The following is a 25,969-nucleotide window of genomic DNA, read 5'->3' on the forward strand; positions in this document are numbered from 1 at the left end:
GAAGATAATGTCCATCAAGCCGCCATCGTTTTCACGTGCTTTTTCTCGCACCCACAGTGTATGGGTCGCTCATTTATATGGCGTTTGGATTTAACAGGGAACATCACAGCGACGACAACAGTGAAAATTTGCCTGGAGTGTCTATATAAAAGGGTGTGTGTGTGTGTATATACATATATATATATACACACACACACACATGGGTAGGTTTCAGAAAGCTGGTTGGGCCCCCCCCCCCCCCAGAAAAAATGAAAACTTTCTGCCTATGAGGTGTTATGTCATTGGGCTTCTCTTGAGTGTCACAAGAATAATATACTGCAGAAAAAAAAATCTTTTGAGTTTTTTGCTTACAGTGTCTGATCTACCATGACAGTGGCATTTTGCAAGCACTGATTATAGTCCACTGATAAGTGATTCTGATGTGTAGTGGTTGCCATTCGTGTCCCTGCAGGCAGAGCTGGAGGCAAACCTTCAGAACCTGCGTGAGCGCAATGAGGAACTGAAGGAGCTCATCCGCAAAGTGGAGAATCAAGGAAGCATCAACGTCGACGAAGCAGTTGTCACCACTGCACCTCTCTACAAGCAGTGAGTGATGCATTTTACCCTGTTGAAAAAAATATGGCGCTTATATAGTAGAATTCTATTAATTTGTCATTAATTAGACCACAATTTTTCGCGAATATTTTCCCAACTGAAGGTTTTGGCCCATTTCTATGGGTCCAAATACCTTATTTCAATCCTGAAATTGGTTTTGCCTGGATATAATGCATTCCGCTTATAGCGATATCAAAAAGAATGAAAAATACGATCGTTATAACTGATCATTGCTATATCTAGTCTGCCTCGCTGCCAAACATACCTTTGTAGCTCCAAACCCAAATTTCCATCTTGTGCTAAGGAATAGATAGATATTGTAGAAAGTAGGCTGTGAAAAAAAAAAAAAAAAAACATTCACTTATACGTTCAAACAGCGTATGAAGCTTTAGGCACACTGATGTCAGAAATTGAACTTGGTTTTGCGGCAGTTTCAGGTTTTCAACCGCTGCACGAACACTGACGGCAATCCATTAGCGTGCACGAAATCAGTGAGCGACTCTACTGACGACAGCACACTTTGCATGAACATTAGGGACAGGCCATCAATCTTGTCATCACTGCCGCTGCTGTCATTGCCTCAGTTGCCCAATGCCGCCACCTGTCGCGACTACAATCAACTCGTCAGAGATCTCTTCGTATAACAAGGCAGCCTTATCTGCACTCAGAAACTCCTCCATCGAAGCATCACGTGTTTCATTGTTCGTAGCGACGTGCTCCCAGAGCTCAGTAATGTCAGCAGCTTCCACCCTGTTGGCTTCACTATTATGAGGGGTTTCGGCACGGCTATTGGTTCCAGCCTTCATGATCACCATGCTCCCAGTTTTCAGAAATGTGGATATTGTCGGCTGCACGAACTCATACTTATTTGAGTCTTGCAAAATTTGCAGCTTCGTCGCGAGCGACACAACTTTGCGCTTTGTCGGCACTTGAATGTCTGCTACTTCGGGTCTGCTCCGTGATGCATTTCTTCGCTCACTGAGAGAGGGCGGGTGCCGCTGCGCTTCTCTCTTCTTTGGACACGTACGAAGCATGATCGTGGGTGACACAGACAAAAAGAAGCTGGCGCCATCATGTGGTGCGCTGCTCCAACTCGCTATGCTCTCCGTGGTGGGACGCACTGTGCAGAATGGCGGCAGATACGAAATTGCGTAGGCATACTTTTCGCCTCATCTTAGCGTCTTTCGTTTAAGGGGAACCTAGCAATGCGAATGTCAAGCTCGGTACGGATGGAAAACGCCATCCAGAAGGCAAAGATCAGCAACGGCTGATTGCGAGGGCCCAGGACGCGGCCCGAGCTCAAGGCATTCTAGAATGAGGACGCCTCTCCAAAGCTGCATTTACACATTAAAGATGTTTATTCTCTCTCTCTCTCTCTCCAGAAGGCAAAATTTTGATAGTTGTATCTGACATGTGGTCAAAGCATATCATTATACGGTTTCTTTTTTGCATAGCCCTGATGCATAAGTTAATACCTTTAAGTCAACTCATCGTTATACAGTCGCCAACGGATTTTTCGGACTCCAAATATTTGGATTGTTGGATATTCCGGACCTCATAAATTTTCGCGGCCGATTTTTCGGATGAATTTAGGACCCAAAGTTCGATTTTCCAGACTACATCACTCATTCCGCGCCACGCTACTACAGTGCCTAGAATACTTGAAGTGTGATTACCGCCAAGCGGCGCGTATGGGAAGCGTTGACGCCGCTTGGCGATGCTTCCGCTAGATGGCGTGCTCTCTCGCTTACACGTCAGGCCGCCGCGTGAAACGCATGCTTCTGTGTGCTTGGATCCTCGACTGCATATGTGGTGAGGGCTTTTTGTGTTGTTTTTCTGTGTGCAAATGCTACTTTGAGAAGGCGCAATCAGAAAACGGCAGAGTCACTGTTTTGTACCCGGCTGCAAGAGCGGGTACAAATCATGCAAGGAAAATTAAGTTGTCATTGTTCGGTGTGCTGAAAGAAGAGCGAGCAAAGAGGGTGATGGTTACAAAGTTTCGGGAATGTTTCGATCAGCTTTTAACATCTGCTGAAGACGCAGATGAGGCGTCTCTCCTCCTTTACAGCTTTTTGCGATCTTCTTTGAGGTCTTCTGTATCCTTCAGCCCAGCTATTTGCATTTGTGGAAGCTTTAGAAGATGTGTTCACAACGTGGTTCAGTTAGAACAAGCTTCACCGAGACAGTAAGATGGAAGTTCTTCACATCATGCAGAATGTGCCCCGTGTCGGGTGTCAGGCACACCAGGAGGAACTGACAAACAACATAATGAAATTCTTTATTCTCACTAGGCTTCATTTTTTTACCAAGTCCCTCAATAAAGATCAACCTTCAGCAAGCGAAAGAAGGAAGCACCTGAAACTAAGAACAACAACTTGAATGGCGGTAACTCATGTTGGATCTACCCCATGTCCTTACTTGTTTGATGCAGAAAGCCAGCCTTTTAAAAAGTGTACACTATGTTTGTTTCGATTGAAAAAACCCAAAGTGCCAGCTGCAATTTAGGATTTTGTTCTGTATTTTAGTGTCAATTATTTCTAGAATAAAAAAAATTTTTAAGCAGAGATTTGTGTTTTGATAATAGAAGAAAAACAGAAAAAACAATTAAAGCAAATAAACATTTAAACAAATATACAACTGTCACTAGATCGTATTTCAACAGTTCGCTCTATCCGAAGCGAACTTGCCAGCTTTTCTCAGTGGTTACGGTGTTGGGCTGCTGAGCACGAGATCGCGCGATCGAATCCTGGCCATGGTGGCCGCATTTCGCTGGGGGTGAAATGCTACAACACCCGTGTACTTAGATTTAGGTGCACGTTCAAGAACCCCAGGTGGTCCAAATTTCCGGAGTCCCCCACTACAGCGTGCCTCATAATCGGATCGTTGTTTTGGAACCAAAGTGCGTCGCTCTTGATAGCGCCGTCGTAACCCCACTTCGGTTAAACGCCACATATTTCAATGCGCTTGCGATTCATTGCAGTTGGGCTTGGAAATTGTGCTGTATCAGCATGTTAAAGGAGCCGCGGGGTATATATAAAGAAGCGCGAGATCCAAGAGCTATCTGCAAAAACGAAATTCATGGCGAAAAAAAAAAGATCACTTTACAAAAGTCTGCATTCACATCGGCACGACACATATGTTGGCGAATAAAAAGAATGTATACATGTGCAAGTCACAGAAAGAACGCAGCGGAACTTAGGACCCGTTGCCAAGCTCGGCCGATTTACTGCGCGGTGAGCAGACGATTTCGCGGCGAGCGGACGTGTAAGCGTGTGTCAGCGCCCCCTGGACCTTTTGTTTCGGCGCATCGTGGAGCGGCCTCAGAGCCAGCGGCGCGGTCTGCACACTTCCCCTATTCTAGACACTGTAACCCTACCCATTCTGGGAGGCCGCCATGTTGGATTATCCGCCGCCTTGCCCAGGCTTGGCTTCCAGTGGCCCGCTCTATAGCCTCCAAGATTGGGAGACGCAAGCGCATGCCATCCTCCTGTCTCGGAGGCCATGCCCACTCTTCCTTAGCTGCGATTTAACACTCTAGGGGACGACTTTTTCTTTTCTCGGTCAGCACTATTGTCATAATCACTTTGCAAAATCCATTCTTTATTTTATTTTTTTAAGTTCGTTTGTTATTTTGCACGTGGTGTGTGCGGCTTTGCATTTCTGTGATCAGCGCCACTTTCTGTGTCTTCGCGAGAGCCAAGTGGTGCGAAGCGTAACCTCTGGGATTGGCTTCAGCCGTTCCATTCGGCGCAGTGCAGCGGAGAAGTGTAATCTTGCTAACGCTCAGCAGCGGCGCGCAGCCTCCACGATCAGCTCCGACAGCGCGCCGTTGCCAGTGATGTGATTGCTGCTCCAATTGCTCCAAGCTACTCCAAAAGACCAATCCTGCTTTATCCTGATACATTTTCAATAATGTGCTCCAAAGCTGCTCCAAAAGGTGTTCTCTGGTATTTTAAAAGCCAACTAATCTAACAAGCAACATCATTCATCCCATGCACTCGTCGTGTGTGTACATGGAAGAAGTAAAAGGTGGGTGGGAGAGTAGGGCTGCTATGTGCTTGAAATGTGGTGGCTGAAATGGCACTTTCAAAACTAAGAAGTGTGAGCGCATAACTTTCATATGGAAAAGCATTCTGCTAGTACAGCAAAGCCTTTTCGTGATGTGGTTAGGTCGATGGGTGCATGATGGCTGAAAATTTTGTTAGATGGGGGCAAGTTGTTGGACATGGTACTGAGTTTGTTTCTCTTTGTTGCACTGCTGCCATTTTGCTGTTTCCTGCTGGTGTACAGGTTGCACACTCCTAACGCTCTTCCATAGCCGAGTTCCCCGAATTCCCGTCTCTATGTGTACTTCTGCAGTTCCCACCATTTTTAGTGCCCAGTCACTTGCAAACTGGAAAGTTAAAGTGGAGATTAAAGAGGTTTGGGGTCATACTTTCGTCTTCACAGCTTCATCCTCTAATTTCTTTGTCATTACTTCGTCATCATGCATGGGATTCGCATGTTCTATCGCCACAATGTTGAGCTAACTATTTCTTGGTAAATATGTGCTTGTTTCTCGTGAAATTGTGCTACCTCCTTCTGTAATCTCCTCTTGCGTCTCTCAAAGGCAATTTTTCCACTTGGAAATATGCATTTAGATGCTCTAAAAGCTTGTTTTTCTGCTCCAAAACGCACTTTTGGTTGCTCCAAGAAGCTGCTCCAAAACAGCCTCGGCCAATCGCATCACTGCGTTGCTGATCCGTTATGGAGTTCGCAAGATTACACTTCTCCGCTCAGCTACATGCCGAATGGGACAGCCGGAGCTGATTGCAGAGGCCACGTACGAAGTAACGGGCCTCGTTTATTCGACCTCCATGGCGATCTCCGTTAGCGGAGATCGCCATGACGCTCTTGTCAACTGTATATGGAGACTAAGTGTGTTGTGCAAATCCAAGCAAATGTGATCGCCTCCAAGCGTAGTATGAGGCATGGCATTATTAAACATTTTTTAGGATGAACGAGTTTTTCGGACAGTTCAATTTTTCTGACTATTTTTTGGTCCCCGCGAAGTGCAGAAAATTGGTTGGCGGCTTAACAGATGTATCGTCATGTGTGGCATCATTATGAGTAGACTTTGCTGTAATTCGAACTGTCTTGCGTCTGTCTTGGTTTAGGGTACAGTTAATGCATCGAGCACAGTTTACCTGCTTTCAGCCTGCCCCAGGAAGATTTTAAAGCGAAATCGGTAGATCTGAACGAATTATTACAGTATTTACCCACTTTCATGTGCATATTTTTTTCTTTTTTTTTGTTCAGTGAAAATTTTTTTGAAAATTGCTTGCGCAGTGTAATCCAATAGGAAATCAAATAATCAGTTAATTTCCATGTTAGACTAGCGACAAGTCCCGTCACGTGTTCTGGTGTTCCAGAGAATTGCATGCGTCACAGGAAGAACCAGCAAAGTGGTTAGTCTAGGCGTAGGCACCAGCAAAGTGGTTAGTCTAGGCGTAGGGCACCATGCCATTGGTGATTGTTGCAGAGTCATTTGATAAATGCGCACTATGAAACATGCTGTGGACCATACAAAGGACGAGATGTTGTTATTCTTCATAGACAGCAATAAAGTGCTGTCTGAGAGTGATGACGATTGACATCAAACCTTATCGTGGCACACTATTATCTCATATTTTGACCAAGAATGGCCAAATTATTTTTAAGACTCCAGTTACCAACATGTTTTACCTCCTCTAGCAGAATCACCTCAATCTTACTTGCACTGCACTACAGATTGTGTGCTGCCATCTACCAAAAACACTGAGGCAAAACCAGCTTGTCCGTGGCATTGCTAGAAAATGAATATTAAAGTTGACAAGTTGAGCTCATCCTTGGCCGGTCTTACCAGAAACTCTTGGACGAACCCACCTAAGCACTCGGCACTCTCTGTCCGCTTCGCAGATTGCTTTCAAGATACGCTCCGCGCGGCCGTGCCAGAGTACATTTGATCGGTCTGTGCCGCTGCCGGAGTTCTTTGATCACGGTTCATAATGATTCGACGCGGATGGGCAAGGCGCTAAAGAGCGATAATGGCTTATGATGATCAGAGCATCATCAGCGCACCTGGTGCCGCCACCTGCAGTACTTTGCTTGCGTTATCAGTGAACCTGGCGCCGCCGTCCGCACCAGTTCATGTCGACGCAGCGCTGTCGTTTGTGCTGGCCGGATCGAGTGTCATAACACTGGTAATAACACCAGACTGCATCGAGATGAGCAAGTGGCACAATGCTTGTGCATACTTAGACAACTCTCAGAGGAGTTTCTGCATGAATTTATGTAATTATACAGGCCTGCACACACGGTCTCCGGTCACAGTACGAGCACCTAGATGCCTTAAGCATGCTGGCAGCCATTCAAAGCTATTTTTGGCTTTGTTGTGGCAATGTGAGCCCTCGTTTCGCCCGTCATGCTTGCTCGTATGCGAGACCACTAATGGGGCCTAGTATGCACTGGGGCCTAGTATGCACTCACCGTGCGCCGAGAAGCGGAGAAAACCCATCTTTGTTTTGGGAAAACTAGAGGAAAAAAAAAAGAAAAAGCCTGAAAGTTGAGAGGGATGTTTAAAGCCAACAAAACAGCGGGGGTCTAAAACTCTGAAGGCCAGCCAGTAAACTTATTAGGCTTCTCGGTGCTCGTACTGTGACCAGAGACGGCGCAATAACTATTATGAGCAATATGAAAGGGAACTCAGGAACGCGTGGCAAACAGCCTCGAAACAGACTCGGAACGATACGTGGATGGCGCTGTGAAAAACAAAGAGGGAAAGGAGGCCGCTCTCCCACTAACTGTTGGCACCCCCACCACGCTGGCATTTCTACAAAGCAGCAGCTTACGTCATTTGCCCTGTATTTCAAACCGATTCTTTATTTGAATCGACGTGCCCAGTTGTCAATGACGCAATATCTAACAATGTTATCACTCTCTGCTGGCGACACAAAGTTCCGCATTTTGCAGCCGCACGGCGGGAATGCAAACAGTTAGAACAGCGTCCCCCTTTCCACTTTGTTTCTGACAGCCGTCGCTGCGTATCACCCATAGCTGGGTCTGAGGGTGTTTCCTACGCGTTCCTGTGTTCCCTTTCATATTGCTCATAATAGTACTTGCGTAAATTAAGGAATAGTACGTGCTTTCACCCGTAACAGTGGCACCTGTTACTGCTTGGTATGCTTCACCGCATAACACGGCTGTATTGCGGAGAAGCTAACTTTAAAAGTAAGTACTGCCAAGTGAAACGACGTTCCAGGCGTTGTTTTTTTTTTATTGCGATAGGAATTATATGAACACTTAAACTGGATATCTGCCGTCGCCGTCAGGTTCCCTATAGATAAAATCTTTGCCGCGCGCCGTATGCCCGAGCGGAAGCGTGCGGGGACGCGCGCTATCACGGAGAGCGAACGCACTCAATCTCCTACGCGCAAGCAAGGAAGCGGGAAGCCAGCGCCGGAGGGAGTGCGGGGGGGGGGATGCACTTTTACTCCGCCAACAACCGCGCTCGTCACTCACTTGCACCGTCGCTTATCTCCACACGGCTCTGACCTTTATGCGCTGTGCATTCGCCGCTCAGTTTCCGTTGAAGCGATAGACCGCACGTACCTTCGCCCGTTGCTGCGGCGTATGCGCTTGCTGCCAGCGTTTTGACAGTCGTCTGCAGTCATTCAGTGTGATCTATTCATGTTTGTTTGTGCGCGCTCACACCACGCTTGTTCAATCAGTTAGTAATAGTCGGGCCACATTTTCCAACGCACGCTACACATGCAATGCTGCCCGGGTCGGCAGTGCAGCGCTACAGGTGTGTCCTTTCGCACGCGCTGCCCACGGGAAGCGCTTCTCATCAACACCACCGTTTCACACGCGCCTTCTCGTGGTCATCGAGTCTCTCTTCATGTCGGTCTACTTACGCCGCAGCACACCTGCTTACTTAATCAGCTTATGTTTACTACAATTCATATTGCTACCAAAGCCGCTCACCTTACTTCGTATGACGTTGCTGTGTTGCTATCGCATTCATTGCTTCGCCCTTAGGGCGAAACTGTGACATTTTTTTTTTTTTTTTTGCCTTTGTATAACACGACCCGCCGGATTATTGGACCAGTTTCGTCAGTCTTGTCAGGGTCGAATTCACAAAAGTCGACTGTACTGCCATAATAATAGCGGTTTGTTTTGACGCTTTCTCTGCGTCTTGTTTAATTTGACCCGCTGGTTTTTTGTCGATCTCATCACGGCTGAATTAGCAGACGTTGACTTCATTACACTTATATGAAATGCAAACAGTGGAGGAAGGATGCTTGGGTAAATGCTGTGCCATCTATCCATGAGCACCCCTCGTGGTTGCCTACTGGCTTTGGCATTGCGCTGCTTTGCACGAGGTCAACTCCCCGCCGCAGCAACTGCATTTCGATGGGGGTGAAATGCAAAAACGCCTGTGTCCCATGCATTGGTACCCCAAGTGGTCAAAATTAATCCCGAGCCCCCACTATGGCGTGTCGCATAATCATATTGGGGTTTTGGCACGTAAAACCCCAGAATTCAACTAAGGAACAGTAGCAAGTGCGCATTCAAAGGGTTTTGTATTTGTGTCTAGGGACTGTGTTTATTATGATTCATTTTGTTTTGCATTTCTTTCACCATTCACCACTGGCTCGGACGCCGTCATTATTTATTATACGGTGGTGGGACTCCTGCGCCAATTGCGCCATTTTGATACAAACGGAGATTCCTGCACCAAACACAGAAAATTGACAGAAATTGCGCCAGGCTGTGGCAGAACGGCTTCGGCACGTGTGTTTGGCTGCGAACTGCGAGCGGATTCGCTCTCCGGAAAAGAGTAAAGCCGTTCACGTTCTGTGTACCGTGCGACGGCGCCTCCCACCCATTTTCTCGTAATTTTCGCGCTTATAGCACTGGACTTTTCGGCACTTCCGGCAAGTGGCCAGCACGCACATGGCCACTCCCGGTTGTTGTCGCTGCTATCGGAATGGCCAGGGCGGCTGTATTTAGAGTGTAGTACTATATACTTGAGTGGGCCAAGTGACGCGGCGCTGCCTAGCTGATGTGCAAAACAACAAGTAGGCTGAGGGTGCTGCGAGCAAACTAGATATTAGCGAGTCACGCGGTGCAGCAGGCGGATGTCTCTGTTCCTAAGGCCAGTATAACGTAAATGTATTCTAGTTTGATTGAACAGCGGAGCTGTTTATGCTGAGCGTAATCTGTCTGTCGTAGACAGAAAACTCCGCGGAGCGATGACGCCACCTCGCATTGCCTAGTATCCGCCGGCGCAAGTGCACGCTTGCTTCGCCCAACGATCTCCCGCAAGCAGCGCACTACTGCGCATGCGCCGCGTCTTCATCCCGGCACATCTGCGCTCGCCGCCCGAGAGAAATGGATAAATAAAACAAAGTGAACTTTCTTGGCGAGGCGGGATTCCAACCCGGGTATCCGAAGGCGAGCGTCATGTTCAGTGCGCTATACACCCACGCTTGCAGATTAAGCATTTATGGGAACCATATGGTTGCATTGTACCGACGATTGCAACACAGCTTCCTTTGTGAGAAAGGAAGAGAAAATGAGAGCGAGATAAAGAGTGAAAAAAAAGAAAGAGAGAAAAAAATATAAACTTTCATGGCGAAGCGGGCTTACAACCCGGGTACCCACGTTCCGAAGGCGAGTATCATATTCAGTGCACTATACACCCACGCTTGCATAGCTCCGCTGTTATCAGATTTCACAAGCGTGGAACTTCAATTTTTTATGCCCATATGACTGAGGCCTAAGCCATTTTGACCTGTCAGGAAGGGCTAATGGCAGATTTGTAATAGAAGTCGCAGTTTCGCCCGTAAGGCAAAGCATCGATTGCGATAGCAAATTAGTAGACAGTTATACGAAGTAAGGATAGTACCTTTATCGGCCGTAGAAACTTGTAAACATTCACTTAGTGACTAAATTAACAAGCATGGCGTAACACGCACACAGGCAAACATGAACACACCCCACTCGATAACCACGGGAACTCGCTGTAAAAACACTGCAGTGAGGAAGCGCGGCAGCAGCGAGCGAATTCACCTTCGTGCTGCCTCTCGCTTCTATGCGAACTAAGCGACGAAACTAAGCTGCTTTCGTTGGCGCACCCTCGCATGCTTTCACTCGCACATATAGCATACAGAGTGCTGCAATAATTCTGCCCCTGGACTTTATACGGAACATGATGGTAGGAATGCATCTGGAGTGTCCATATAATTGCTATCGCAATAAAAACAGATAGGAATTGATTTACTTTATACCAGCCCAAGGTTGATTGCGGTGACATATGGTGACCCAGAAATTGTTATCGCGTGTGCTTGCGTTGTAGTGCACGTTCAAGAAACTCAGGTGGTCAGAATTGTTCCGGAGCCCTCCACTACGGCGTGCCTCATAATCTGAACTGGTTTTGGCACGTAAAATCCCAGAAAGAAAAACCTTTTCTGCTATCATCGTGAGTGTCGGCGTGTGAATATATAGTTCTATCGAAGTGCCACCAATGTTTTCAGCTTTACAAGAAAGCATGCGCCATGCCGCCCCTCTCTTTTATATTCTAGTACGCTATAGCTACAAAGTGTGCTGTCATATTGCATTATTCCAACAAAATTCAGTTTGGCCTGCTTCAGACTGCTTAAAAATGACATTTTATCGCCTCCAAATTGCTCGAAAGTGAAATTTCATCTGCTCCAAGCTGCTCCACAATGCAATTTTGTCTGCTCCAAACTGCTCCAAAAATTGCTCCAAAATGACTTTGTGCAGTCCCACCCCTGTTGATAGGATCGGGTACTCTGAGCGACTAATGACTAGAATAATGCGATGGATTATTAGAAAATATGATATGCACCATTGGGGGTACGCTGTAAGCCTTTGATTTTGTATAACACTCATTGCTGTACATGAGTGGACGCTTGTAAATAGCGACAAAAAAAGAATTTGTTCATGATGGCATTGCACAAAATTGGAAACTTGCACTGCTTCTATATCACACAGCCAAGAAAAGACAAGGCACAAAGATGGGCTAGCATTGACAGCCGCATTAGAGAAAGCAGTTGCCTTGCTGATGATGCCACAGCAGAAAGAAAATTCTTCTCCGTCGTGTGACAGTGTGCTGTATTCTTTTGCATCTGCGTCATCTAACTCATTAGTGGTGCTGCCGCTCCCCCCCCCTGATTGGGAGCTGTGTGGGTAGACAGTGGCTGTAGCAATGTAATGGATATGACCAATGCTTTATTTCTACCTTGAACTTCGTTATAATTTGGGTTTATTGTATTACAGGCTCGTCAATGCCTTTGCAGAGGAGAATGCCACGGAGGATGCAATCTACTACTTGGGCGAGGCACTTCGCAAGGGGGTCATTGACCTCGATGTGTTCCTGAAGGTGTGTTACTTTCTGTCAGTCGACAGCTACTCACACATGAGAGGCACGTGTTACAGCCTTTGCAACGAAGTGCGTGAGGCCTCTGAAATCATTCGTTATACAGGTTGTATAGGTCATGCACCATACAGCTCACAATAGAACCAAGACAGAATTATTCCTTCGTTGTAGAGGTCATTTTGTTGTACAGGTGCTTGTTACTTGTTATCCACTACAATCTGGTAATGCTCTGTGTCATGTCATATTGCTAAGTGGCATTTTTCTTTTGCAGTCATATCTATAATGACCCAAGCGTGAGAACTGACCCGCTGAAATGAACGAGGCATGCCTTTTACATTGATTTTACATTTATTTTACCTGTAGACAGTTGCTCGAAATGACAAGTCAACATGTCCTTGCTGTGACAGATGGAGAAATTTATGAACTATTGGTGAACTTTGACTCGGATGAAGGCAATGACAAAGAACCACCTTTTATGCAGTATAAAATGTCCAATGAACTGACATGCAAAAATGACCCAGCAGTCGAAGAGTTCATGACGGCTGTTGTCTCCAATGTACATTATGTGTCCCATAACATAATGAAAGTTGCACTCAAGGTCTCAGCGATGGTGATTTTTAGTGTTTCCAACACGCTTGGTACATTATGCAGGAGAGTAAATAAAAAAAAAATAAGGAAGCAGGAAACAGCCTCGTTGAAAGAAACATGTTTGTCATTTTGTTGAATGCCACATGCATGTTTTGTGTGACATGCTGCTTATATGCAATAATAATAATAATACAGTATAGACCACTTATAACGTAACCGCTTAGTGCAGGACCGGATATAGTGCGGTCTTGCCAGACTCCCGTTAATTTTCCCATAGCACTTCATGTATACACGTATCGCTTATAGTGCAGTTGCGGGAAACAAAATACCGGTTACAGTGCGGGTGCCTGGGAGTACGGAAGTCAGCGGAGACGGCGAACGCTCCCCTCAAACGGGCGCCCCAAGGAGTGCTCGAGGAAGAAAGAGAGACGAAGTGGAGGAGAAGGGCACGTGGTGCAAACGAACAGCCAGTGGGGCTTAAACCAGAATCTTGAGTGCGAGAAAATATCACGACGCGCATAGTGAGCGAGGGCCATGAAACTGCCAACGCCGGCCAAGGCTCGCTTCACGATAACGGCAGTAAACTAAACTTCAGGGAGGGAACGGGCGGTGCCGGCACAGCACGGCGAAGGGCGCACGCAGAGACCGTGGAATGTGAGGGAGGAGGGCGACAGGGAAGCGGATTTCGCCTCGGCAACTCCGCCGCTTCGGTGGCTCCCCTCGCCCTCCCTCGTAGCTCCCTCACTTTCGACTGTCACCATGCGCGCCCGCAGGTGCCGCCGCTCCAGCCGGCCCGGCGCCAGCTCCCCGAAGTTTCGTTTTCTGCCGTTATCGGGAAGCGGGCTTTTGCCGGCGTGGGCAGCTTCGTTGGCCGGCCTGGGACAGCGCCGCTGCTTCCCTCTGCGCCGTAGCCGCAGCGTGCAAGGTCAACACGTGACTAGAAAGTAGAGGAAGCATAACGGAGAAAGAAGGGTTCACTGCCGTTTTCTACGCGTGGCTACGGTAGCGTGGCTGAGACGTCGGCCCATACACGCATGTTCCGGCGCAAGACAGAATCGGCGACCTTGTCATTTGAGAGAGGGTGAAATTTCCGCCGCGTTTTTATTTCTTTTTTTTTTTCGCACGCGACATTGGGGGGTCTCTCTTAAGCTTTTACTCTATGGCGGTGCTGAAGCAGTGCCGGTCGGAGGCGCCGCCGCGTGATTTGGTTCGAATTAACGAGATGCGACTGTAAATTGAATGCAAACATTCTAGCCGCATTCCTCGACTGTCGCATACGCGTGGCAGCTCAGTGCACATGTTTTGCATATGTGCGGGCCTTGAAAATTGTTGCTTTGGTTATAGTGCGGTACCGTTTATAGTGCGGATATTCGCAACAATTTTTTTGCAATAATATTGAACGATGATGCGACAAATTTTACATATTAGCTTGCAAATAGTTATAGATTTCAAAAATGCCAGTTCTGACAAGTTTTGGAGATTGCAGGGAGAGAGGCCTTTGTCCTGCAGTGGACACAAATATAGGCTGATGATGATGATGAAGTAAGCCTCCTTAAAGAGCCCCTCACCAGGCCACATAGTAAATTTTGGTTATACGCTGGAAGTTGTTACGTGCCCTCTAAAGAGCATCTAGACAAGAATTTTTCAGATTTATTGATTAATAGCCGAGATAGAATTATTTCAGTGCTGTGAACCCATGATTTTAGGAGGCGAGCATCACTGCCAACGTAGACACTCTCTCCACTTGCCCCCGTCTAACCTCCACAAGCCAAATTCCTTCCCTGCATTCTCCCATGCTGGAGTATCACACGTGATGCATACGTCACGGGCCCCACCTTCCTGCTTTTTCTTTGATTGCGATAGCAATTATGAGGACACTCAAAGCGGAATTCTGCTGTTGCCGTGAGGTTCCGTATGACGTCAAACGGCGATGAAATCGTCGCCGCGCACCGTATGCAATATGTGAGAGTGAAAGCGCGAGAGAGACGCGCACTTTCACAGGGAGCGAACGCACGGTGGAGAGCAAACACATGTTCTGCGCCGTGCTCCCTGAAGGGCTGCAGAATTAAGTGTCTCTTTCCTCCTTTACAATCACCATATATATAGAGAGAGAGAGAGAGCAAACGCGACTTCTCTGTCGTGCGAAAGGCCGTGGGTGAACGGTAGGGAGGGGAGGCGATGTTTAGCTGTGTCACCAAATGCGTATATATGTAGAAACGTTGCGAGGCGAGAAGGTGGTAAAGACTTCCGATGCTGCTCGACGAGTGCCCCGTTTTTTTTTCCCTCACTTTTTTTGTCGTGCAGCGGGTAGATGGTCTCGCGTGAACTGTTGTGTTTGTCATGTTGTGCACACAGCACACGATTTTGCTTGCTGTGGTAGAGAACACCTGACTAGCGGTATAAGTCAGTGCTACGCGAACACTGAGGTGAACACAAGCGGATCATAGAGTATGATTGCGCGCTGGAACACGGTACAAAATGACATATTTTTGCTCTCAGTCGAAAGGCAGTCAGCGTCTGTGTGCTGTCGGCCTGACTTATACACGACGGTGACGTCGAATTTCTGTAGTTGCAGGCTCCAACGAGCGAGGCGACCTGACGGGTCTTTCAGGTTAGCGAGCCAGCACAGAACGTAGCGGTCACTGACGACCTTGAAGTGCTTCCCGGGAAGTAAAGATACGGCCGAAATTTTGTGACCGCCCAAACAACAGCAAGGCATTCCTTTTCGGTCTTTGTCACGGAGCGGCATATTTTCGAGAGTTCGAGGGGTTTTTGACGCCAATTAACGGCCGCCAACAACGTGGTGCACTCACTATGCGGCGTATAATTTTGATTAGCGACTGCCACGGAGCGACATATTTTTGAGAGTGGTTTTGGCGCTGATTAGCGACACGCCGAATTACGGGCGTCAAAAACGTCCTGGCCTCACGGGGTGACATCTTGATTCGAGACGCGACACACCGATTACGGACCCAGAAGTGTGCGTGTACGTCCGCGTGGTATGCCGGGCTCGACCTTGGCCCTTGACCTTCGGAGAGAGGAGAATCTGCCGTTTTTCGTCCATGGTGAAAAGGGCGCAGCCAAGACTTTTGGGAGCTAGGAGCCGTGAATTAGGAGAACTCTACATACCGGCAGTTCCCCTACATAGGGAACTAGGGAAAGGAGAGGCTATTTAAGCGCAGGTTATGGGCCCTCCTGATTAGTCTAGAAGCTGAACCTATGCGTTGCTGAGAAGCCGTCGGGGGGCTAGTGCCGTCCAGTATCGCCTGGGCCGCCTGGCCACGTCGGAACTCCGAGGAACTTGTTGACGTATGAGACGTCAAACCAGCATCTGCAACGAAGCTCACGGTAGTTCGCCTCAAGTTAGCTCAACCTGCTTGAGAGAAGACGTCAAATCTAGACTCCCGGGAAATCCAGCTCAGCAATTCGCATCCACCTCGACAAGATCGGACCGCCAGCATTCTTCGGGAAAGCTTTGTGCACCGACTTCCACGGTTTATGGACTTGCTGCTGCTGCCCGGCCATGTAAAAATGTTGAAATGTAAGCTCTTTTTGCGGTGCGTAAGCAAGTCGCATTGCCATCAACATAGCTCATGGAAATGACAAGCCAAAGATAAAAAATTAATTTACGGTCTGCAATCTATTTTTCAGACCTGCTCGATTATTCGAACATCCTTGCGGCAATGTTGATTTCTCTATTGAAATATTGTACAACAGCTACCAAGTGCCACCGACATGATCCGTGCATACGATTTCGGAAAAGTGGGGGCCATGAATAGAGTGGCCGCCATTCAGGTTCAACCCTCAACTCTTGCTTTTGTTGGCAAGGTGGTTTCTCGACTTTCCAGGAGCTGTACAGCCACTGCAAATAGATAAGTACCGAACTTTGGTCACTGACGACCGATAAAGCAACGCTGCTTAGGCCCTGAACACTCAAGGCAGTGTAGCTATTACGAAAATTCACCACTGGCCTGTGTGGTGGAGGGCGGCAAACTGTTTAGAAAAGCTTGCCATGCTCACCGAGTGGCTCATTGGTGATGTTAACGAAGTTAACAATTGGTTAACAATAACAAAATTAACAATTTACTAACAACGTTTTTGGCCATTTCAAGCATTTTCTTGAAGCCTAGTAAACCTAGCAAATATATGTGGATTCATTGCTATGTGGGAATCAATGTAAGCGAAGCTTCATGTGCTCTTTGCTTTGATTGACGATACGTAGCGGTGATGTTGACGACGAATGTTTAATTTTTTTAGCGTTTGTCCAATACGAGAGTGCCGAGTTGATGTTAAACATTACCTTGCGTGCACCGCTGCTGTTTGTACACAGACACGGCCAGGATTTCAGAACATGTACATTTCAGTTGTCTGCTTGGCAAACTTGCACAGTGATCACTTTCCAGATATCGCAGAAACGTACCATACCCTCAACCTAAATTTATTCAGTTTGCCCGCAGCAGCTTTCATGTCTAGTAGTAGGGTTCCCCACATTCTCTTGTCACCTTTTCCCTCTCCTGCCTTTCCCTCATGTATGGGCACTGCTAGCGAAGAGTGTCAAGGGTGTCATTCAGTCATTTCATGTCTCCGTTGGTTCTACCCATTCTCTGCCTCCTGTCCCTACCGCCTCTCTGCCATTCTATCTACGTCCCCTCTGGACTGTTGCACGTTAGTGGAAAGGTAAGCGCTGCAGTTTCCGCAATGCTTTTGCAGGGGTTTACGGGCCATTACAGCTGTCATGAAGGTATTGTGGCGACGCCCAGGGAGCTCCAGAGGGCGTTACGCACATGCGACGCAATAGAAAGGTCCAGACGAGTTCCTCGCGCAGCCTTTCCTCTCTGCCATGCTCCTGCCATGTATAAGCATGCTCTGAACCACCTCCCGATGCAGTGTGCAAGACAGTGACAGCAGCAGCAATGCAAAAGTCGAAGGAAGAGGCAAAGAAAGCTTCCCTTTCGGTCGAGGCAATAGTTATGTCAAGCATGTTTCCGCATGAAAAGTGACAGAGGTAAAAATGCTGTCAAAGCGCGTGTGCCAGGATGCGCTAGGTAGGAAACACCGCTGTGCCATTTGTCGCTTGGTAAACAACTTGCGGCGGCCGCGCCACAGCTCGCAGCACTGACGATTCCGTCTTCCTTTTGCATGAGGGGGATGGGGAGGGAGTGGTAACGATCAAGCACACACAAGGGGGAGGGGGGGAAGAGGGGTCAGGAACGCATGCCTGTCTGCCCTCTCCTCCTCGCATGAGTCCATACGTGGGCCACATGCCATAGCTCAGAGGTAATCTTGCAAGGTCAAGCTGAGATGCTTGGTGCCTTGATCTGCGTTGGTTTCCCGCACCTCTAGTATTCGTGGTCACATAATTTCTGGTTTCTGAGACACGGTGCAAAGTGTTTGATTTGTTTATCTAGTGAGATCTGTTGATGCTTGCCTGAGCGCACATGACAATGATAAAATTACGAACCTTACTTCGTGTAGTTGTCTCTTTGCTATTGCCATTAATGTTCTTAATGTTCCACCTTTCTGGAAAAACTATGACTTTTTTTGGTGAGGACAAATATCCGTATCTTTTTATACTTTTGTTTTTGATTTGTGGGCGCCCGCTACGGGCACAAAGCACGGTCAGCCATGGTGCCACTCGCGACACTCTCGTATCTTGGACACCGTGAGCCACGTTGATGCATTGCTCTTGACATGATCAGCACTGCACGCGCTGGCACTCATAACCGTGCTACTATGGACTGACCTTGCATTCATAAGTGATTACTGATAAAATAATATCCACCAAGAATGCTGTAGGACTTTGTGAGGCTGTTGTTACTGCTGGAAAAACCCTTTAATGAACGAAATTCATGATTTAATGAAGTTTTCCTCTGCAAGAAGAACTTGATTATATTGAGGTTTGACTGTATTTGGGTGATGCCAGGAGAGATGGCACTGACGACGAAATTCACAAAACGAAAAAGTTTTTTGAGCTTTTGCTTGTGCCAATAATTGTGTTTTAACATAGTTCAGAATGCGGTTATTTGCCAATTGTCCTTTCCAGACGCCGGTTAATTTTGTCTGTTCATTCTAACCCACTCATTCGGGGAATTCGTGACCCCAGGGGTGGACTGTAAATGCAGGAGCAAATTATGAGCATAGAAATGCAGTAGTCACAGTGCCACAGCACATCTTGTTTTGTTCTTTGTGGTGGGCGATGATGCTGAAGCCAAACTGGCTAACTACCCATCATGATTACTCAGTGCCTATTAAGTTCTACTGCTGAATAGGAGATCGCAGGTTCAATTCTTGGTCACAGTGCAACGGGGGTAGGAATGCAAAAATGCTCATGGACTGCACTTTGTATGCATGTGAAAAAACATTAGGTGGTCAAGACTAATCCGTAGCCCTCTACTATGGCATATCCATTGTGTTGTTTTAGGACGTTCAGCCAGACAGTGCGATTCACTCGTGGTTCTTCACGTTGCAGCATGTTCGAGAGCTGTCAAGAAAGCAGTTCCTGCTGCGAGCCCTGATGCAGAAGTGCCGGGAAAAGGCCCAACTTCCATAGTCAGCGATTGCCCCCGACTGTCTCGCAACTTGAAGGCATCAACACAGCGATGCTGGGACCGCATTGCAAGCAACGCCGTCACGCTTGTGTTTCATGCGAAGAGCACTAGAGAAAAATTTGGTGCTAGTGTCAACGTACGCCACCCATCATGGAAATTATGGGCAGTGTATGAATTTGCGTAAACTTCATCCATGTGGTTTTCAAATGACCTTGTGAGTTCTTGTGTCATTTCTGACAGTCATTTTTTATTGCAGATAGTCTGTATGGTTACAATTAGTCTCATTTCAACTCTAATTCTACTTTTTGGATTTCAGAAGATATAATTGTTTCGAATATAAGAATTGCACTTTGTGAGTCTTACTTACTAGCACAATCCAGATTTGGCAACAGCATACTTAAAAGCATTGTGATTTTGCTCATATGAGAATTGCACAGTGAAATTATTTATTGAAATTAATTATATTCGTGAATTTAAGCCATTAACAATCAGAAATATTGCGGCACTAGCGTACTTGCTACTTGAGCCACCAAAAACAGTTAAGTAAACTGTGATGTGCTTTCTTAACGTATCCAATTCCAAATTGTCAAAGAATCCATGTACTACCCTTGAATCCTATGGAGGCGTTATGACTGCAATGCCATATTTCCCTCTGGTAATCTTCAATAAACTGCACCAGTGTAACAGGGCGCCCTGGTGTGAGGATGAAACCATAGATTGAATGGGGCTCCTGTGTACACCGGTGCATACTGGTTTGGTTTATTGAGGATGCTATTAGTATGAAACTCCGTGCCGTGGATGAGCCAGCAATGTGTCATCTGCTCTGGAACTTCTGTGCAGTGAACAGTGCCACTAATTAAATTACTGGCTTTGGCACCTTTGCAAATATCAGCACCCTATTTCGTTGTTGTTGCTGTTGTGATGTTAAGTTCTTTTCTTTATTTAGTGCTAGTGAATATCATAGTCCTTGCTGCTGAAGCAATTCTGGAGTGATTAAAATATAAGCCTTACATTTACAGTTTTGTTTTTTGAAGTGCGGCAGGCAAAGAGTTTCCTACAAAAATCCAGGGGGGAAAATCTAGCACTACCATCTAGGCATCATGGAACTGCCATGACATGGATAGTTATGGCTTGTCTTCAATGTGGCTTGTCCTAAAGCATAGCCATGGCTGGGGAAATAAAGCTTTCTTTGAATGAAATGATCATAAAATGTCTTGGTTCTCTTGCATTAGTGTTGATTCACATATACAGGGTGTGCCGCATAACTTGTGCCAAAATTTTTAAAATATGCGAGTGCCACATAGCTGGGCAGAACCAAGATAATGTTGTTTGCCATTGCTTGGAGCAAGTCGGGACGATTTTTAATGCATTAGCATTTTTAGGGTGCTTGATGCACTTTCCGGGGCTATCTTTCTATCTATGAATGTATGCTTGTATCTGTGTATATTTGTATCTAACTGTTTTCCTGCCTACCTGGGTAGTCCATGGTCGAATGGTAGTGCAAGTGGGCTGCTGTGCTGAGGTAACAGGGTTTGAAACCAACCATCGGACTAACTTGAGACACTGCTATGTGGCAATGTGTACATATGTGACGCCCTTCAACGCACACCGACATGTAGATGGAGTACTGGGTAGGTATTACTGTTTGAACAAACTCGTTGATACGATTTGGAGCACTGGGTATGTGCCACTCTGTATCTGCTGGTCTTGAATGAACCTCTTTGATTACAACTTGGGTGTGTGCCAGTAGATGTGTGCCGCTCTTCAAAGAACATCTTTGATGCCAACTTAGGTAACCAGGTTTGTGCCACTGGGCCGCTTTACAATGGCGAAAAAGATCCAATGCTGAGCAGACCCACGTCACAAGGGTTCCTCAAGGACAGCAACCCGAGCCAGGCTGTGCCAGAAATGCACTGGGTGTGTTCCACTCTTCAATGAACCTCTCGCCAACTTTGGTCATTGTGTATGTGCGGTTCAAGGGAACAATTCTCGGCGTTCGCAGGCACTAGTGCACTCTCATCTCGGAGGCCACGCACATCTTCTCGGCAGTGGGACCAGATGATGCAAAGTGTCCAGAAAAAATAGGGTGCCTCAACAGCAGCGCCTACATTCAGAGTGGAGACACCCATTGACCCAGTCCACGTTGCCTTTCGAAAGCCATGGCGCCATATTGGTTCTCTCTGGCGAGGTCATTACTGCTGTTGCTCCTTGCCAGACGCCTTTCAGCGTGTTTTCGGCTAGTTTCGTGTGAATGCATGTTTGTGCATGCATGTTCGGCCACTATGTGCAGATGCCCCTGGAGTTCCTCCGCCATTTCCACCAAAAGCTCCAGGTCATCTGCAAATACAAGTCCTAGAAGTGTCGAAACTTCCGGTGAGCCGTCAAAGGTGAACCACAGATGAAAACCCAGGCCTGATTTGAAGATGGCACACTCAATTCCTGCTGTGTACAGCATGTACAACAGAGGGGACTGTGGACAGCCGTGCTTGAGCCCAATATAAACAGGAACTATTTCTGTACGAGATGCACCTAAGTGAGCCACTAATGTGTTGTCACAGTATCGTCTTAAGAGGTCGGTCCATTCATATGGCATGCCAAGCAATTCCATCTGGCGCAACAGTGAGTCATGCGGAACACTCGTATGCTCACGCTATGTCAAGGAGGTAGCTCATCAGTCCTCGGGCCTTCTTGCATGCAATCTCAATGTATTGGCTCAGCGCGATGAGGTTGTCGTGGAGTCATCTGTGCTGGCAAAAACCGTTCTGTAGCTCCGTGAGTAGGCCCTGCCTTTCAACCCAAGCACTCGTCCATCTCTTGAGCATTTGGGTAAACAGCCTCTATAGGACATTGGTAATAGTGAGCGGCCTATGGTCTTTCAGAAGACTGCTGTCTCCACCCCTCTTCGGTATCGAGTGCACTTTGCCGCAGAGCCACTTGACTGGCACTAGATCACCCTGTATGATGTGCGAAAGGCAGAGCTAAGTCGTCGCGTGCTCTATCACCCAAACATTTCACCAGACCTGCAGGGATGCCATCGAGGCCTTATGCAGTGTGCATCCCGATACAGCACAGGGCATGGTCCAATGCCATGCTTGTCACCGTCCACTGACCTCTACTGGTATTGGCATTGCTGCCCACTGGAGTACCAACCACCGGCTGCTCCTGAACAGGCGTGTGCGAGGAGGATCCATAATGATGATGATGATTTAATGGCATCCCCTTGAAACGGGGCAGTGACAAATAGTCATCTAGCCTGCTTGATTTAATCAGGTACGTTATGCATGTTTTTTATCTAGCATTTTTGTATACATCCCCTTAATCTTTCTTTTTCCCTTGAATAGAGAGTTTTAGCTTGTCCGGTAATCGGGTAAACGCGAGCGGGCCGGGCGTTGGGGCGGTTTGCCGGAACCGTAAACGTGAGCGGCCTGTATGGTGCTACCACCTGGTGGCGCAGAAATCAAACATACAAAAACCGCTAATATTGCAGTAACCATGTGTATTCTACTTCTCTGCTGGTGTAAATTTTCGGCGGCAACACGATTACGCCACTGTCGAACCTTTACACCAGCAGCGAAGTAGAATACACTTGGTTGCTGCAATATTAGCTGTTTTTGTATGTTTGATTTCTGCGCCACCAGGTGGTAGCACCATACAGGCCGCTCACGTTTACGGTTCCGGCAAACCGCCCCAACGCCCGGCCCGCTCCCGTTTACCCGATTACCGGACAAGCTAAAACTCTCTAATTATCTACCTTGTACCGCTACCTATGACTGTAAGAGATCTGGTCATTTCAATCTCTTCCCTGCTTTTTTTTTCACACCAATACTCTAAACGTCTCTTGCTTATTTAGACTGCTGACCGGTTGACACTTCCATCCACTTTAAACTCAAGTGCTTCTGGAAGCTGTACGTTGCCTACAGTTCTCACTGGGTGAATCCCTTTGCAATCGATGTGCTGAGTGGTTTCCGGATTTTTGCTGAATCATGCACATGCCTAGTCTAGTTCCGAATATTTGCTCCGGTATGTTTTAGATGCGAAGCACCTTATGGTCAGGGCTACGTCACTCCCTCAGTCCATCCATCCGCCGTGCGGCGTCCACACCCTTACTGCGCATGCACATCCTCCTCTCCTTGTCTCATCTCTCCTCTCGGCATTCCTCCTCTCCGACGCTCCTCTCCGACGCATCCTCTCCTCTCGGTATTCCTCCTCTCCGACGCTCCTTTCCTCTCCGGATTGCGCAACGAATGGCGAGAAAGAAATTGCAGCAGCACCAACGACGCAACGCGCGGAGCTGCTGCCGACGCCGCCCGCGTTTCTCCGTGTCCCCGCCGCGTTCGCGCCGAACGCTCGCGGTGTCCGTGAATGCAGCAGGCGCCTCTGGCGTCGGCTCGGCAGGTTTAGACCAGCCACAGCTTGGCCGTGACGTCACCGGGGAGAAAGCCGCCGCGACGGCGGCAGAACTCTCGTTGACTCTGTGGCGAGTACATATACCTTGACATGGGACGGGAAACCATCTCCCCGCTGCTTCGCATCCACACATGGTTCCCTTTAGCGGGAGATGGAGTAATTTTTTGTGTCCTTAGGCAACCGGCTCAAGCCTCAAATGGCAACGCACTACCCTTTGTGTTACCGTACATATTTTCCCTCCTAGTTGCTGTCTTCTGCCGCCTGTCGATCACAGTGTCGTCTGCTTGCTAGCAAAGAGCTTCGGTTTCGTTTTTTGACAATTAGCGTTTCTCTCGTTAAAACAGCACACGCATCATTGCTTGATATAGACTTATCCATACACCGAGCTTTCGATTCTTTTGGTCGTTCAGATATCTTTTATGTTGCAGGTAAACCTTGATTGCGGCTTCTTTTATTGTAATGGTGCGCAAACGATTTCACTACACGCACACATTAACCGATGTATCAAGAAGTGCAAAAGCAGTTAGAGAATAGTACTGACCTCGAAGCGTTGTCTAGTGTGGCTTAGCATGGGGCTTAGCACCATTGGTGGAAGAAAAAAAAAAAAAACGGGCAAGTTTGTACTCGGTCGTGCAAAGCTCAGGCACAGCGAAACTGTTGATCCCCAAGTCTTGTTACTGCTAGGTCTTAAACTTAGATTAACTTATACCCGCCGTGGTTGCTCAGAGGCTATGGTGTTGGGCTGCTGAGCACGAGGTCGCGGGATCGAATCCCGGCCACGGCGGCCGCATTTCGATGGGGGCGAAATGCGAAAACACCCGTGTACTTAGATTTAGGTGCACGTTGAAGAACCCCAGGTGGTCCAAATTTCCGGAGTCCCCCACTACGGCGTGCCTCAAACCCCATAATTTAATTTTTTTAGATAACTTAAATATGCATCTAGGGAAGGCAGGCGCGGATCCAGGAGGGATGTCCGGATGTCCGGATGTCCTGCCCCCCCCCCCCCCCCCACCTCAGATTTCTGCATCGCCCCCTCGCTGACAGGGGGATGGCCCTGTCGCAAAAAAGTATGGCCACCAGCATTCTTCACAAGTATTTTTCGCGAGTACCAGTGGTAGCAGCCATGTAGAAGTAAAGCTAGCTCGCTCACAAGCTTAGTTGTATTCCGTAGGGGTGTGGTGTCGCGAAGTTGCCGTAGTTAATTTTTCTCATGAACACCTTGGACCTCCTGGCGCCGGCCGTGCCTGACTCGTCCCGTCGGTGGCGTCGAATGAACGACGAGACGTCCCTTTTGCCAAGCACGCCGATGTGCGCGCGAGCGCTTTCGCACCTGATTAACTTAGTTCCCCCTCGGGGTGTCATCGGTTGCCTCATTGGATGTCATCGGTTCCGCGACCAACCTGCTTAATGAAAGAGGTCTCTCGCTGAAGTGTTTATATATAAATAATAACAACTAACAGCTAAACTAAGAACTACGCATAGGCAACTTTTTTAAACTGTGATCACGGTTTCACGTTGACAATATCCAGCACGAGCACAGTACCGTTCGTACGCTACAAGTTTTTCATTGTAGCTTCGCAGTTTTATTGTCGTACATTAAGCATAGGAGGCTCAAACCCGCCGGATCCTTTTATCTGAGTGGGCGTTCTCGCGGAGCGGGGCGAAGCGTTCTCGCGGGAGCGTGACGTCAGCGGCCAACGCCAGCGCGCGGGCCTAGGATGGCGTCGCGTGGTTAGAGAAACGGGAGCAGATGCGCACCTTGTGTGAAAGGATGACGTCGAGTGGGAAACAAAACATGAAGACGCTGGCTCGCGCTCTCGGCTAACACGCCACATCGTTCTTCTTGTAGGTGGCGTCGTGAGTCTTCATACGCGGTGATTCGCATATCGTAAACACCCAGCGTGAGTCTTCATACGCGGTGATTCGCATATCGTAAACTCCCAGCGTAGTGGTTGCCGCGTTGGAGCGGGGCGTTACGCCCGGCCGTATTCAAGAACGTTCCTCTAGTCAACACAACACCTCGACTCAAGAGGAAAGATAGCACCGCCATCCCTCCAAAGAAGTGGTCACTGAGCTTCATGAACATTCACGGGAATTCTTTAGAATTGTCGCGTCTTTATCAGTCGAGAGGCGGCGCTGTGCTCAACAAGGAATGTTGATACAAAATGGAGGAAGCTGACCAGAGAACTGTCAATCAAATATTTGGCCTGCAGGAGGGGTGCAAACCAGGAAACAGCGGTTAAGAAAAAGGTTAAGGAAACAGAGAGGGGTCTGTGGAAAACGGGGATGCAGACGAAATCAGCACTGGGAACATACCGAACTTTCAAGCAAGAAATTGCCAAAGAAAATATCTACGATAATTCTAGGGGAAGCTCTTTGTTGTTTGAAGCCAGGACGGGAGTATTGC

At 47.7% G+C, this 25,969-nt stretch overlaps 1 protein-coding gene across 3 annotated transcripts in view; it reads left to right on the forward strand.

Annotated features, from left to right (window-relative positions):
- LOC119465127 (tumor susceptibility gene 101 protein-like) overlaps nucleotides 1-20,368 on the forward strand; it is a 64,314-nt gene extending 43,946 nt beyond the window's left edge. For all 3 annotated transcript variants that reach the window (XM_049656612.1, XM_037725926.2, XM_037725927.2), the window contains exons 10-12: nucleotides 452-585; nucleotides 11,920-12,022; nucleotides 19,077-20,368. In XM_049656612.1, coding sequence (XP_049512569.1) covers nucleotides 452-585; nucleotides 11,920-12,022; nucleotides 19,077-19,157 — 318 coding nt within the window. In that variant the 3' untranslated portion in view covers nucleotides 19,158-20,368. The remainder of the gene's footprint in view (nucleotides 1-451; nucleotides 586-11,919; nucleotides 12,023-19,076) is intronic.
- Nucleotides 20,369-25,969: the final 5,601 nt, after the last annotated feature.

Source organism: Dermacentor silvarum, chromosome 9 (assembly GCF_013339745.2).
Source record: "Dermacentor silvarum isolate Dsil-2018 chromosome 9, BIME_Dsil_1.4, whole genome shotgun sequence".
NCBI classification, from domain to species: domain Eukaryota; kingdom Metazoa; phylum Arthropoda; class Arachnida; order Ixodida; family Ixodidae; genus Dermacentor; species Dermacentor silvarum.